The sequence below is a fragment of the Daldinia childiae genome, assembly GCF_008694065.1.
Source record: "Daldinia childiae strain JS-1345 chromosome Unknown Scaffold8, whole genome shotgun sequence".
Classification (NCBI taxonomy): domain Eukaryota; kingdom Fungi; phylum Ascomycota; class Sordariomycetes; order Xylariales; family Hypoxylaceae; genus Daldinia; species Daldinia childiae.
In genome coordinates this window covers 1099936-1115259 of record NW_022984649.1, presented here as the reverse complement: position 1 = coordinate 1115259, position 15324 = coordinate 1099936, and the positions used below count along the sequence as shown (strand labels likewise).

The window sequence follows — 15324 nt, the reverse complement described above, 5'->3', positions numbered from 1 at the left end:
CCCTCGAGGCTCAAGCTGAGGTCAGCTACGGTACGTACCTCTAACCAGGTGCTTTTCTTATCAATCACTTACATAATTACCTTATCGGTGTCTTACGGAATTAAAAAAAAAGTCTGAGCATAATATTCCTTCGGAAAAAAAAGAAAAAAGGAAAAAAAAAAGGCAAAATTTTTTCAACCACATCATGATGTGGAGAAAGATATAGCACGGCTAGAAATGCAAAAATAATGTCCTGGGTGAGGTTCGAACTCACGACCTTTGGATAGCCCAACCTATAGGTTGAATCATAGAAATTCATAGAATTATATGAGACCAACGCTCTGACCAACTGAGCCACCAAGACTTGTTTTCATCTTTTCAGAACTGAGAACCTGGTACTCCCGGAACCGCCAGAATTTGAACTGCCAGAATCGGAACTGGTAAAGATCCGAAACTGAGAAGTTGTATCAAAGAAATAGCTGTGGAAGTTTCCAAGGTGTTGAATGAATGTTTCAGAATTATCAAAGTTTATATCTTATACAGAAGTTGCGTCTCTTGATACTAGGAGGCTAAGTGGGGCAATCTCTAAGGTACCTGTCTGCCGGTTTCCATGTTAGATCTGAGACCCATTTCAAGATATACATAACCCCGGCTAAATGCATTTGATATTACGGATTTGTATGGGTATACGCATTACACCAAAGAAAAAGAAACCCACGTCATTTTTGTTAAGCCCCTCCATAGAGCTACTCAAACCCCTCCAACCCTATCCCGTCGCAAAATTCTTAGTTGATAAGAATCTACCTCCTAACTCATAACGAAAGAGACACTTAGGTTCGACATTTTATCTATATTTTAAATTATTCAAACATTTCTAGGATGCCTACAGAATTAGAGGAGGTACGGTCAAGAAAATTTATATCATCTCATTCTTGCTGATAATTTGTTAGTTGGTTGGCTTTATTGCCGACCCTAAACCTGAGATTCGAGCTCTTGCGACGGAGCATCTAGTCCCCTATTCGACGTCTCAGCCCAGCATCTTCAAGGTGGATAATTCTAAGCCTATTAAAAACTTGAAGCTCTTAGTGAAAGATCATCCGGTATAAATTATTTCCCTAAGATTTGAAGCAACTACGGATCATAACTAATATTACCAATAGAAAATTGCTGAGCATGTTATAACTATACTTATCAACCTTGCGGCTGATCGAGAAATTCTGGAAAGCTTAGCTACGGACGACAAGTTCTTAGATGAGATTCTAAGACAGATAATTGTCAGTAGAGAAACTCATGACTAGCGGCTTGATCCAGATCATAGTCGATCCGTTGAACACCCAGCTGATGCATGCATTAGATCGCAACCGAACCTAACGCAAATCTCCTTTCTATGCTACTAGCAAACCTTTCAAAATGGGACTCCCTAAAGAGGTTGTTGAACAAGAAGCAGCCATCGCCGACCGAGCTTGGATCAAACGAGCTGGTTTTAAATCAGCTAGTTGATTTGTTCGTTAAAGGCGCAGACGGATCGTATAACAAGAACGCAGATTTCGACCATCTAGCTTATCTCTTTGCTGATCTAACAAAACATGCCGAGGTCCGGCACTTTTTTGTACGGAAGCAAGAATATGATGGGGTGATACCTATCACAAAACTGAAGGTCTTCACTGAGTATAAGTCGAGCGTCAGGCGAAAGGGAGTCGCTTCTACTCTAAAGAACGTCGCTTTTGATATACCTTCACATCCACTATTCTTATCGGAGGATGACATTGATATCTTGCCATATGTGCTGCTACCGATAATGGGGAACGAAGAGTACGACGAAGATGAGATGATGTCAATGCTTCCCGACCTTCAGCTTCTTCCTCCTGATAAACAGCGCGATGACGACCCGAACATCATCCAGACGCACGTCGAGACACTGTTGCTTTTATCGAGTACTAGGGAGGGTAGAGAACAGATGCGTAACGTCAAGGTGTACCCAATCATTCGGGAAACCCACTTGCGTGTTAACGATGAAGGCGTTCGAGATGCCTGCGAGCGGTTAGTTCAGGTTCTAATGCGTGATGAGGAAGATCCGGATAAGGTGGATCGTGTCAAGGAAATTGGACAGGACGACCAAGACGGCAACGAAGAGGATGATGACCAAATCGTCGAGGTGTAGATCACACAGCACGCGCGAACTTATTGATACCCTATTGGTAAAATTGACCTATGCCTGCTGATAATTATTAGAGCCTATGGGGTTATTCGAGCCGTTTGACTACTTCTATCAAAACGGACACTGGTGGCCTTCTGAAATCAAGCCGCTCAGCTCGGATTCTCTAGTGGGTACACTGCGTCAAGATTATATGAGGTAGCCATAACCCTCTGGACTTCTTGGCTAATGTTATGCCCTGAAGCCGAGAGTTGTGGCTGACAGGTGGGAGGGTAGCATAAGTCACACCCACTCTAGATGGGTTCCGTTGCATCAGCCAAGGCGAATCACGCGGTGTTAGTCCGTCGTCCCTAGTTCCTTGGAAATCATAGCCCTCTAGAGTAGAGGGCTTATCCGAGCAGGTGCAGCAGCTAGCGTCAGACTTTCAACACGAATATAATACCAAAGTCGATACCGAGAACATTCTCAAGAAGGCGACCTCCACGTGAAATTTTGTTAAAGGTTCTAGCTACCCGCTCAACGAAAATAGTAACTCGATTAATCCACACCCGGGATAGTATCCTGTATCCAGCACGTCTAAACGCTGGGTCCTCGTAATTTCGAGGGTTGAGTAAAGCGGATCTGTGTTAAAGCAGTCTTCAAGATCGAGGGCTGAAAGCTAACAAACTCTTTTGTCAACGTGATTGGATTTGGCTATATGTAGGCCTTAATGTTATGAATCCTGAAACTTTTTTGTTCTACATACCCGAGAGGGAGCCGTCAAGTCATTATCGTAAAGGCTCGGAACGCTCAAAGATCGAGAGCGTGGACGAATTCTAGCACCTGATTGGTTCAACGGCAACCAGCTACTAAATATACAGAAACAGCTCTTACTCATTAGATGTTGCTAAAAGGCTATTTTAGTTAACATCTATACGATCCACTTGCGATTTGAAGCAAGGTCGGTCAGTCGGACAGTCCTGATATCTGCTCACTTGCGGAATCTGGTCTGATGGAAATTGAGAGCATCGAAAAAGTGTTACAAATTTTTAATAAAGCCGAGCCCAAACGAGACTACCCTAACCGAGGACCCCATCGGATACGTGCATGTAGGTTCTAGGGATAAAAACTTATAACATACCTACAATGATATGTTGACATAATTACGGGAATGGATAACAAGCATTTCTTACCGTCTTGTCGTCAAGCCTTGGTCTCTTAGTAAAGTCTTGTTTCGACTTCCTGATAGCTTGGCGATGTTTAGATCGATGTTGCCATAGGACTAAAATGGTTTATTTCAAAGGGATGGCGGTTGTAACATCAATCTACTATGTATGTGCATACAATCCCAATCCCAATCCCTTAAAGATCCTTGATGGGGCGTAGTGCATGCGAGGCACCATATGCGAGTTGCCCCATAATTACAAGGATTATAAGGAATACAGGGATATCACAGGGGATATTCGGAGCCCTTTACCTTTTTACCTTTTTTACTTCCCTGGCCGCCATGCCGCGACCGACCCGAATAAAACCCCACTAATTTACGAATTGAGGCGTCCTCCAGGGTTCTAACAAACCTTGACGAATCAAATCGTCGGAGCCTCAACATGTGCTCTAAGCTACAACTCTAATTCGTCTTCAACCACCAACGATATTTGCTCTGATTGGTTAGAGTTACTACTTATTCAACCTTTTTCAACATTTTCAACCTGCCACCCACGACTGCTAAGCCGCTAATATCGAACATCTAAAAGCTTTTCATCAGCCTAGCCTCGTTCCCGCGTGCATCAATCATGAAGGCGTAGTCAAGAAAATCGTCAGCTTCGGTTCCCCTTCGATTTAGCTTCTATGCATTGGGGTACCTCGACGTCAAAAAGATTTCGGTCCTTTTGGACGCTAAGCAGTATGCCCTTTGAAAACGTGCGCCCTTGGAGATCTACCATCTCGATTCAGACGTTTGTCCGCTAGGGGCCACACAGTCCCATGTATACGGAATACAGTCAAGTGTCTCCGTAGCTGAGCAATAGTCAAGACCAAATCTCACCAGTCTCGTCTGATACTCCCACGCAACGAATCGTCATCTTACGTGAAGATAATTGGCATATTCGCCATGTCTCTAGCCGCATTAGCATTTCGCGAGAAACAAAAGTAACCCAAGTAATATACAAGGAGAATCAAGGAAAGTAAAGTCTACGTATTCGCAGGCGCACTCGAGTCTGCCCAGTACATCAAGTATGATGCAAAATACCAGTGGTCCTTCTTATATATATTACTATGTGTAATAGGTAGTAGTTGGAGCTGCTTGGGGACACCGACGTAATGGGAGAATCACTCAAGTCTGGTCTGGTCTACAATATTGCACCCACATTGCAGAGTTACTGATCCATGCAGCCTGCCTTTTTATCTCATGTTAAACAGACTACCAATAGGCGTAGAAGTCCCGGAGGGGCCGCCCGGACTGGTGGGATTGTAATGCCTGGGTTCCCGTCCTACCTCTGCGTCAAGCGTGAAGTGTTAAGCATTACATACGGCCTATCCTCCCACCTTGTATATGTCCTTAACACTTGTATGTATGTACGTACGTACATCCCGCATGTTGTTGGTTAGCTGACTCGGTGTCCCCTGTCACAAAGAACTTAACATTATGTAAATCGCGGCCTACCTATAACTAGGATCATAGATTGGTAAGAAAAGATACAAAAGCATAGCACGTCCCTTCAGCTACAGACAAATTTACTTTTTTGGTTTCTGCTGTCAGCATCAAGTCCCTATCGGGTGACAGGCCCTTCCCTTGCTTCCATCTACCTATCTATTGCCTGCTTATTTTTTCCCTTCGCGCATAGATTTAGAGAACCTTAACCCTTGACCACCCAGATCAGATCGATCACCACAGAGCACGGACAACAGACTGCGCTCTCCTCATCCCGCAACCATGGCTGACGCCGCGCCCGATACGGCGAATCCAGCAGCATTCACCTCAAAGACTTCAGGCGGCAACAACGCTTATCACAACTTTCATAATGACTTCTTGCACATCCAAGATCCTAACGAACGCCGTCGTCTCGCGCTCGCTGAGATTGACAAGGCTCCATTCGGGTGGTACCATGTCAGGTAGGCATCCGTTCCCCGCGTTGCGGTAGTTACCTAGGTAGTAAGTGCTGCAAGAAAGCTAACTAGTTGGGATTGCAGGGCTTGTATCGTCGCCGGTATTGGTTTCTTCACGGATTCTTACGACATCTTCGCCGTCAGCTTGTTAAACACCATGCTGGGAATTGTCTACTATCCGGAGCTGGGTAAACTGCCTAACTCTTCTGACAATGCTATCAAGCTGTCGACGTCCGCCGGTACTGTTGTTGGTCAATTAGTTTTCGGTTGGCTTGCGGACCACGTTGGACGAAAGCGTATGTACGGTCTTGAGTTGATTATCATCATCTTCGCAACTCTCGGTCAGGCCCTTAGCTCCGGTTCTCCTTCGGTTAATATCGTCGGCCTCATCATCTTCTGGCGTGTCATACTCGGTGTCGGTATTGGTGGAGATTACCCGCTATCCAGTATCATCACCTCCGAATTCGCTACCACAAAATGGCGAGGAGCTATGATGGGTGCCGTCTTTGCCATGCAAGGTATCGGTCAGCTTGTCTGCGCATTCGTCATGTTATTTGTTACTCTAGGCTTTAAAGAAGCATTATCCGTTGCACCGACTACCACTCAATGTGACGGCTACTGTGCTATCGCCGTCGACAAGATGTGGAGGACTCTGATCGGTTTCGGTGCTGTCCCAGCCTGCATTGCGCTCTACTACCGACTAACAATTCCCGAGACTCCTGTAAGTCATCTATACTAATACATGATAGATAGGATTTTCTGACATTAGCGTTAGCGTTACACCTTCGATATTGGCCGCGATGTCGAAAAGGCTGCCGACGATGTCAAGGCGTACATATCTGGCAAGCGGGAGGGTCACCCTGACGACGTCGCCCGTATCCAAGCTCGCGAGGCTGCCCAGGCCCAGATGACCATCCCGAAGGCGAGCTGGAGCGACTTTTGTCGTCATTATTCTATCCCCAAGAACGGTCTGCTCTTGTTCGGCACCGCTGGCTCGTGGTTCATGCTTGATGTAGCCTGTAAGATACCTTGAGGTTCGATTAAATTTCGAAGAGATAGGCTAACAATTGAATGTAGTCTACGGTTTATCTTTGAATAATGCCGTTATTCTAGAAGTTATCGGTTATTCCACCGCTACCGCCAAGAACGTGTACGAAATATTGTATAATACAGCCATCGGTAACCTTATCATCGTCCTGGCCGGTGCCGTCCCGGGATACTGGGTTTCAGTTGCCACGCTCGACACGCTCGGCCGAAAGACCATTCAGATGGGTGGCTTCATCATCTTAACCATTCTTTTTGTTATCATGGGTTTTGCGTACAACCACATATCCAGCAACGGACTACTCGCCATCTACGTCCTCGCGCAGTTCTTCTTCAACTTTGGTCCCAATATGACCACCTTCATCGTCCCCGGCGAGGTATTCCCCACCCGTTACCGATCGACCTCGCACGGTATCTCGGCCGCCTCCGGTAAGATCGGCTCCATCATCGGCCAGGGCGCCATCTCCACCCTTCGGACGCACGGAGCCTACCAGGGCCACCCTGACCCTTGGATGGACCACGTGCTCGAGATCTACGCCCTGTTCATGCTCCTCGGCGTCTTCACCACTTTCTTCATCCCCGAGACCAAGCGCAAGACCCTCGAGGAGCTCTCGGGCGAGGATCAGCCCGCGCGCCCGCTGGCTGCCGAGGCTACTAGCCAGAGCAAGACCGCCGAGTCTCTATAGTTTTTTTTCTTTACGAAGTTTTTGTGCACTTGTTCGCGGATTGGCCGTGCTGCGGCGATGCTCTACGGAGACTATTGGTATGCCTGTCATGCAAACGGGGGCGGTCTAATCGGCATACCACGATGACACTGATACGAACAACATATGGCCCCTTGTGTTTTTGTATCAATATAGATTAATATACCCAGTTCAATCATTACCTACCTTTTTTTTCTTGTTCGTCTAGCTAGCTCTGGTATAGCAATTTTTATACAAAATTTTACTTACGAGTGGTTATGACCCTTATGTATGTGATTTGTTAATTGTCAAAAAAAAAAAAAGTCTCTGAATGGAAAAATAATTTTGAGGCTAGTAGGTAAGTAATAGATTATGTATAGTTGAGTCTATGTTGAATATGATTATACGTAAAGTCAGGTACTATTGGTAAAGCCACTCTCCTATCTGTTGTTTCTATGGAGTACTACCGGTGCTTTCACTTCATCTTTTGCAACTAGAGTTTGGGTTGTTATATAAATAACTAAATAAAAACTGCCAAGATTTATTTTATACGGCTGTTACGTCCACTTTAGTTTTATCTAGGTACCATCGAATTAGGCTTATAACACCATTTAAGACGTTTCAAACCGGACACCGTAATGTGTAACAAAAGAGAGAGAGAGAGAGAGAGAGCAGCAACACTCACAGAAAGCGACGTAGTCTTTAATATGCTTGGCCTTGTCAAACGGTGCGGGATAGTACCACGCGGCATTCGCAAGCTCCGTATCTGTATATATGTAGACGCAATGCCGTCAGCCTGTGCTGTGCTGTGATACCTGACCGCTCACATTTCCCCGTTAGTTAGGTTAGATCAGGTATGCAGACGTACCCCCGACTTTGATGGTGTAGTAGTCGGCGTCGCCCTTCCACCCGCAGTGCGTGTGCAGGTCCGTCTTGCTGAAGAACTCGGGCTTGAGGGATGCGGGCGGGAAGTACACGTTGCTCTCGACTAGCTCGTAGGTCTCGGACTCGGCGACTACGGTGTCGTTGACGGTGGCTTGGACGTGGCCGGAGGGCATGGTTTGGGTTTGTTTTTAGGGTTCTTGTGGAAGCTGGTGGGTAAGGGAAGGGTTGGAGGAGTGTAAGTAAAGTAAGAGGTAAGATTGGGCTAGGAAGAAGAAGAAGAAGAAGTGTTTATATGTGGTAGTGGTATAATAACGGTGCTGCATGGCGCTATATTATTATATCTACATGTATATAATACATAATGCGGTCATTAAAGATTACCTAGTAGGTGCTTCTCTACTATATTGCGGGGTAGTCAGCTTCTAGAAGGATTCTGTCACTTTTGTAATAGAGGAGTTGAATGGTAAAGATGGGATTATAGAAGAGGTACTTCGTACTTAGATACATTTTTAGTACTCTACTATATGCATCAATGGAGTATTTTTACTAAAGTGAGGTTGTGGGGTATAAGAGTACCGTATGCATACTATACTAAAATGTCTATATTCACTGTGCACTATAAAGAGCAAAAAGAGTAAAGAGGCCCGGCTAGCTGGTTCCACTAGCGAATAACGGTCAACATATTTCCAAGAGCCAGCATCTAAAAACCCCGCTAGATTTTCTCCCGACGCCCGAGACGGATCCACGCTGCTCCACCGTCTCCAGGCTTTCTCCAACCTCTCGGCCTTCGTTGCGACGCTAGAGGCTAGTCGCTTGTTCCGCTAACGAACCGAACGTCGGCAGTATTTAATCCTGTGAGAGCCTCAGTGGCTAATTTTATTTATTTAATCTTTATTCAATGTAAACATTCGGTGTGTCGCATTGATTGATTTTTGAACTTCTTACGTCTTTATTAATCTCTTAACTATATATTGTACTATCATTGTAAATTATCATCCCCGCCCCCCCTATTGAATTACGCTTTACTATATCAGGAGACGTGGTCTAAGTACGTCATTAAAGGAATTACTTAAAGCGAGCAAGCGATGGCGCTTTCAGGAGTTGAAGTTGCTAAGCACGACAGCAAGGAGTCTTGCTGGGTGGTAATTCATGTAAGTTGGTTAAATACAGAGTATCTCCCGCGAGGAATCCAATATCTCACTGACTTTAATATCTTAGGGGAAAGCCTATGATGTCACAGAATTCTTACCTGGTTAGTAGCTCAAAGCATTCCGTATATTAAAACCACGAAACTAAACTTATTTATAGAACATCCCGGTGGAATGGGTATAATCTTGAAGTATGCGGGTAAAGACGCGACTGAAGAATTCGAGCCTATACATCCCCCGGATACCTTAGACAAGTATCTGGACAAATCGAAGCATTTAGGACCTGTTGATTTGAAAACTGTTGCCAAGATCCAGGAAGAAGAGGATCCCGAGGAAGCTGAGCGGCAACAACGTATTGCGGATAAGCCGCTATTATCACAATGCTACAATTTAATGGACTTCGAATCAGTTGCTAAAAAGGTTATGAAGAGAGGTGCTTGGGGATACTACTCTAGTGCCGCCGATGACGAGATAGTAAGTTCTTACTCACACATAGACTACGTGAACATATCCTAACCGAATCGAACAGACGCTCCGAGAAAACCACGAGGCCTTCCACAGGATATGGTTTAGGCCTAGGATTCTAGTTGACGTCAAGAAAGTAGATTTCTCAACTACTATGCTCGGCGCCAAAGTCGACATTCCCTTTTACGTCACGGCAACGGCGCTGGGCAAGCTCGGACACCCAGAGGGCGAAGTGATATTAACCCGAGCCGCCAAGAAGCACAACGTCGTGCAGATGATCCCCACGTTAGCCTCATGCTCGTTCGACGAGATCGTAGATGCGGCCAAAGGAGACCAGGTGCAGTGGCTGCAGCTGTACGTCAACTCGGACCGGGCGATTACCGAGCGTATCGTCCGACACGCCGAGAAGCGCGGGTGCAAGGGGCTATTCATCACGGTCGATGCGCCGCAGCTGGGCAGGAGGGAAAAGGACATGCGGACCAAGTTCACGGATAAAGGGTCCAACGTCCAGTCCGGCCAGGAGACGGATAACTCGCAGGGTGCGGCGCGCGCTATTTCGTCGTTTATCGACCCTGCCCTCTCGTGGAAGGATATCCCGTGGTTCCAGTCTATTACCAAGATGCCCATCGTGCTGAAAGGCGTGCAGCGCGTCGAAGACGTCGTCAAGGCTATCGAGTACGGGGTCCAAGGAGTCGTGCTGTCGAACCACGGCGGTCGACAGCTAGATTTCGCGCGGTCCGGCGTCGAGGTTCTGGCGGAGACGGTGCCGGTGCTGCGGGAACTAGGGCTAGAGGGCCGCATTGAGATTTTCGTAGACGGAGGTGTTCGCCGCGCCACAGACATCATCAAGGCGCTGTGTCTAGGCGCCAAGGGCGTGGGTATCGGTCGCCCGTTCCTATACGCCATGTCGGCGTACGGCATCGATGGCGTCGACCGCGCCATGCAGCTCCTCCGTGATGAGATGGAGATGGCGATGCGGTTGATTGGGTGCACCAGCGTCGACCAGCTCAATACGTCGCTCCTCGATACGCGGAACCTCGGTAGCCATGTTACGGGTGTGCCGCGAGACCACCTCGGTCATAAGGTATATGACCCGCTCGTTACACCGGCGTTTAAACCGCCTAGATCGTCCAAGCTATGACTTGACTTGGGGGTGTGTGTCTTATTTCCTTGAAACGTTGATGATGTTCGTACTTATTTAGGATATGCTTGCGTAGCATCTATTTCTTGTCGTGTGGGTTTTCGGATATACCAGCTTGGCTTGTATGCGGGTTCAGATTGTATATAGATACATGTATGCTTGTGGCAAGACGGCTGTGAACTAAATTTAAATTTATTATTTAGCCCCTTTTCTTGGTATGGCCAATGAGTCTGACTTGTTAACCTATATTATGCCACTTATCTTATTTGACCTGGCCTCGCCTTTTTCATCTTGGACGTTTCACCCTTAAACCATTATATTTCATCCTCCTTGAATCATGGCCGTCACAATTTGTCTCGGAGATATTAATTTGGTTACTCGTGAGTGGCGGGTTGCATGGTTTCATACTGGATATTATTATCCTCGCTTCTGTGTATTCTGCTTTTCTTTTTCTTATATTCGTTTTTGGGGGAATGGAGGTTTATAATTATTCATATAACTATATCTCAATAATAAAGCTCCTATCCCGCCTCGGAATTATTTGGTATGGACCATCTTCGACAACAGGCTCGGAGCCTGTTCCTTCACCGCGTCAAGATTCGTAGCGACGAATGCCAAGTATTCGAGATCTGGGGTTCGGGCGGCACGGTAATCCATTCCGAAAGGGCAATGCCTACGAACGAAGTGCCGGCATATCTTAAACACTACTCGGGAATGCCGGTTTTCAAGCTCGTCCAGTTTCCAGTTAGGATATTTTATAAATCTCACCGGCTGCCATACCAAGAGCTGGCTTGGGTTCCGGATATTCTTACCGACCTGGGCATCGAACCGTATATGATCGGACTGTTGACACGAGGCCTGACGATGTTCGAAGCGGTGGAAAAGGAGAGCTGCGAGTTAGGGAAGGTTCTTAGTATATTTATGAATGGTATTGATTCACGTATGTTAGGTAAGTCGATGTTATATATAGCAGGCTCTAGCGTGACAATACGGCTCGGAGTAACCTTCTTTGAATATGTTATGCTCGAAGTATCACACCCACCGCTGACCTACGTGCTTTTTAAAAAGTAAAAAGGGGAGTCATTACCGCTAACCATGGTATTACTAGCATCTTATAACTTCGCTACGAAGTCTACAACCTGTCTCCTGTTTACACTAGAGGAGAAGGGCTCGAATACACAGTATGAGTGCATGGCGAAATTCCTGAGGCAGAGCGGTAGTCTTTATCAGAGTAGCTGCTTCTTACCGCTGCTCGTCTTGACGGACCATGTAAGCCTCGTCCTAGACGGATTTGGCACCTTCTTCGGCTACGATCTGCAGCACGTCAAGGAGACGAATCTCCACGATTGGGAGACTTCCCGAACAAAGCTCCGGTGGGCTAAACATTATAATCACCTAGCCCGCGATATCGCTGGCTACCTGCGGAAAAAGCTGGACGAAGATGCGACGGCGGGGACATCAACGTCGCCACAGGATATCGCTATCCATGCCGAAATAAGAGGCGCATTAGACGTGTTGGAGCTGACGATTAACCCGGCTGCTCGGGGTATTGAATGGCATTTGCAGAGGAACGAGGACCACATGGGACAAGTAAGCACCCTCAGCTTATCACTTGGTTTAGCGACGTCTATAAAGTCCGAAATGACCATCTAACAAAGACGTCGTTTCAGATATCGCGTAAAATGATGCGGCAAGACACAATGGCTAGTATCAAGCTGAGCGGGGCCAGCATCGAGCTGACCAAGAGGGCGACATTTGATAGCTCGTCAATGAAAGTGATTGCGGTGATGACGATGGTATTCCTACCGGGGATGTTCTTCGCATCGCTATTTTCGGTGCCGTTGCTCCACTGGGATTATGAGGGTGTCGTGGGGGATAACTTTTGGGTGTACTGGGCATTTACTATACCGTCGACCGTGCTGATTGTTATCTTGTGGCTTGTTATTACGCAGCGCAAACAGATGAGAGGGTTGTTCGACGTGGGGAAGTATTGTGTTCATGAGATAGTTTATAGTAGGTGAAGAGGGGTGGAGGTGTGTAAATTGTAAATTATAAATGAAGAAAGGTAGAATGTTGGTGTAATACGGTGATTATGAAATATCAATTTGATTGCGTATAGTACGGGTATTAAGTAACTGTCAAGTAGTGCGTACCATGTGACTCCAACTGTATTGTACACATGGATATGAGGTCACATCTCTGCGAAACTTGGATTATTTAACCTTTTCCTATACAACATTTTCCACAAGACGAGACCAAGATTGTAAAAAAAGAAAAGAATGGACATCGCCATCTCATATTTGTATCATATCTTAGTAACTTAAGTACCTAACCTAATCTAATCTTTCTAAATTCACTTTACCATGTCAAAACTTTTACCTAGCACGTTTCTTTTCCCAGGTGAGATTGATAGGTAGTAAGATTGGCAAGATTGGCAAGATTGGCACTATGATTAGCACCTGATAAAAAAGGCCAATCCCGGCTTATCAAAGCTTACCCCAGACCATCGGATTCATACATGACGTTAGACAGGGTGTGACCTTTACACGGCTGCGTGACGAGTCAGCACCGTCTTATTCGCCGGAATCAAAACCAGTCGAATCAAAGCTCCCGAGGTTTAAAAAGAACCACTTGAACGAGCCTCAAAAAAGATCCTTGTTGTGTAAACAACACCTACAATTCTCACCCATAGCCGGTTATCAACAATAACTTTTTATTACCTATCTACCTGTCCAACATTGTATCCGTCGCATCGAAATTATTCGTTTTTATTACGTCTACTTTCCGACCGTGATAAGAAATCCCGATATAGACGTAGCACGGCTTAAATACGACACACGATACACGACACACACACAATACAAGTGTCTCAGTACAACATCATTAATCTATCGTTCATAACCACCACTTTCGAGAAGGAGCATGACGATCCAGACCCGCAACCCAAACTTCCAGAGCCGAAGTCATTCATCCTAGCATTTTCTCCCCCTAGCCTCCCCTTCTAAGGCTCCCCAAGGCTCCCCCCAGGTTCCCCCAGCTTTCCAAGCACCTGCCATCCAAGTGCCCAGCCATTACTCGCATAATCCTCCACTAAACGAAACCTTCCCCAGTGGTTCCATCCTAATATATATCATATATTTTCCGACTTGACTCAACTCTAACCTGGGTTGACCCTCCATTACCGTAGTTTGACTACACAACATGTCTTCCCTCGAGGCCAAGATCGTCGTCCTCGGCTCTCAAGGCGTAGGTAAGACATCGTTAGTGACGCGGTATTGTAAAGGCGCCTTCAATCCCGCCCAGAATACTTCTACCGTTGGCGCTAGTTTTATGACCAAGAGGGTCTTAGACGGTGACACCGACACTGTCGTTCGATTACAGATATGGGATACAGGTACTACCCTAACTCTCCATTTGTTACTTGTCACTTATATTATATCTTAAACTAAATAAAATATGGAAGCTAATCTCACATAACTATAAAGCTGGACAGGAACGATTCCGTTCGATATCGCGGCTCTACTACCGCGGAGCTAACGCCTGCATCCTTTGCTACAGCATCACCGACGCACAGTCCTTCGCCGAGATGGGTGTATGGCTAACGGAATTACGCCGTAATCTACCACCTGATATCGTTCTCCATGTAGTAGGAACTAAAGCCGACATTGTCGCCCGCGACCCCACGCGTCGCGAAGTACCTTTCGAACGGTGCATAGCTTACGTCGCCGAGAACCTCGCTCCAGGCCTCGGATCGACACCACCGCCAACCGCAACACCCTCAGGTCTGACTGCCCTACCAATAGGACCAGGAGTAAGCCAGTCGAGCGTAGTAGTCACTCCCGCCGCGTCAAGCGCCCAGGAACCCCGTAGCCCGAGTAGTAAGCGAAGCAGCGGGTTCTGGGGCCAAGAAGTTGGCTGGGACGCATGCCACGAGATCAGCGCCGAGAGCGGCGAGGGCGTCGAAGAGGTCTTCCGGGTCGTGACGCGCAAGCTCGTCGAGCAGAACCGCAAGATGCAGCAGGCTATCTTAGCTGCCACCGCGACGCCCGGTACTCCCGGCTACGAGAGCGGCATGGATGGGGGATACTTCGACGGCGCGAATCCCCGCGGTAGCTTCCGCGTCGGTAGAGATCGTCGGAGTTGGCTATTTTCCTCCCCAAACTTCTCACCGGCCGTTACGGTGGAAAATCCCAACGCGGGCGGCGCAGAGCAGCAAAGACAAGGGGAGGAGCAAGGACGGAGAGGGAGACGCTGTTGTTGATGGCCTAGGTACCTATCTTAATGGGATTATGAGGAACTACGAAAGCATGGCCGATTCTTATTCAATAACCATCGTATCAAAGGTGGTCCTTCTACGGGCCTAGGGGGCGCTAGTCTTTTTCACATCAGATCAGATCACTGCCCGGTCTAGGCAAAAGAGGTTTCCATGACATTATATAGCCAAGGAAGGGGGGAGGGGTGATGAAATATCGTCTATCGACATCAAGTACGGCGTTTGGAAATGCATATTTAGGATTAGCATCCGGGTTCAGGTCTGGTCAGGGTTAAGTTAGGTTAGGTTAGGTTGGGCTGGTCTCGGATCCTGGAGTTTGTGTTGTATTCTTGTTCCTGGTCGCGAGGAGTATATCGATTGGTTCTTTATGAGATACGAATGGATTATGAATCGTTATCAGTTTTTTTCACTTGGTTCTTTACTGTTACTGTTGTTTGTTTGTTGGATTGTTGCTTGTGGTGCATTTG

At 46.8% G+C, this 15324-nt stretch overlaps 6 protein-coding genes across 6 annotated transcripts; 5 read left to right on the top strand and 1 right to left on the bottom strand.

The window, feature by feature from the left end:
• Window positions 1-858: 858 nt before the first annotated feature.
• Window positions 859-2140, top strand: GL218_07073 (Protein HGH1 like protein; the record flags this gene model as incomplete). Its single annotated transcript, XM_033583817.1, has 4 exons — window positions 859-879; window positions 930-1079; window positions 1140-1253; window positions 1334-2140. 4 exons carry the CDS (start codon window positions 859-861, stop codon window positions 2138-2140), a joined length of 1092 nt encoding a protein of 363 aa, XP_033432893.1.
• Window positions 2141-5045: 2905 nt separating this feature from the next.
• GL218_07072 (Repressible high-affinity phosphate permease) lies at window positions 5046-6948 on the top strand (the record flags this gene model as incomplete). Its single annotated transcript, XM_033583816.1, has 4 exons — window positions 5046-5224; window positions 5303-5939; window positions 5994-6237; window positions 6296-6948. 4 exons carry the CDS (start codon window positions 5046-5048, stop codon window positions 6946-6948), a joined length of 1713 nt encoding a protein of 570 aa, XP_033432892.1.
• A 543-nt stretch (window positions 6949-7491) lies between these two features.
• GL218_07071 (uncharacterized protein) lies at window positions 7492-8003 on the bottom strand (the record flags this gene model as incomplete). The annotated part of the gene is made up of 3 exons (XM_033583815.1): window positions 7492-7523; window positions 7631-7711; window positions 7814-8003. The coding sequence occupies 3 exons, from the start codon at window positions 8001-8003 to the stop codon at window positions 7492-7494; spliced, it is 303 nt and encodes a 100-aa protein (XP_033432891.1).
• Window positions 8004-8915: 912 nt separating this feature from the next.
• GL218_07070 (Cytochrome b2, mitochondrial) lies at window positions 8916-10584 on the top strand (the record flags this gene model as incomplete). The annotated part of the gene is made up of 4 exons (XM_033583814.1): window positions 8916-8981; window positions 9049-9082; window positions 9139-9452; window positions 9508-10584. 4 exons carry the CDS (start codon window positions 8916-8918, stop codon window positions 10582-10584), a joined length of 1491 nt encoding a protein of 496 aa, XP_033432890.1.
• A 546-nt stretch (window positions 10585-11130) lies between these two features.
• GL218_07069 (uncharacterized protein) lies at window positions 11131-12605 on the top strand (the record flags this gene model as incomplete). The annotated part of the gene is made up of 3 exons (XM_033583813.1): window positions 11131-11524; window positions 11693-12174; window positions 12255-12605. 3 exons carry the CDS (start codon window positions 11131-11133, stop codon window positions 12603-12605), a joined length of 1227 nt encoding a protein of 408 aa, XP_033433135.1.
• Window positions 12606-13785: 1180 nt separating this feature from the next.
• On the top strand, window positions 13786-14845 carry GL218_07068 (Ras-like GTP-binding protein RYL2; the record flags this gene model as incomplete). Its single annotated transcript, XM_033583812.1, has 2 exons — window positions 13786-13978; window positions 14070-14845. 2 exons carry the CDS (start codon window positions 13786-13788, stop codon window positions 14843-14845), a joined length of 969 nt encoding a protein of 322 aa, XP_033433136.1.
• Between the last annotated feature and the right edge of the window lie 479 nt (window positions 14846-15324).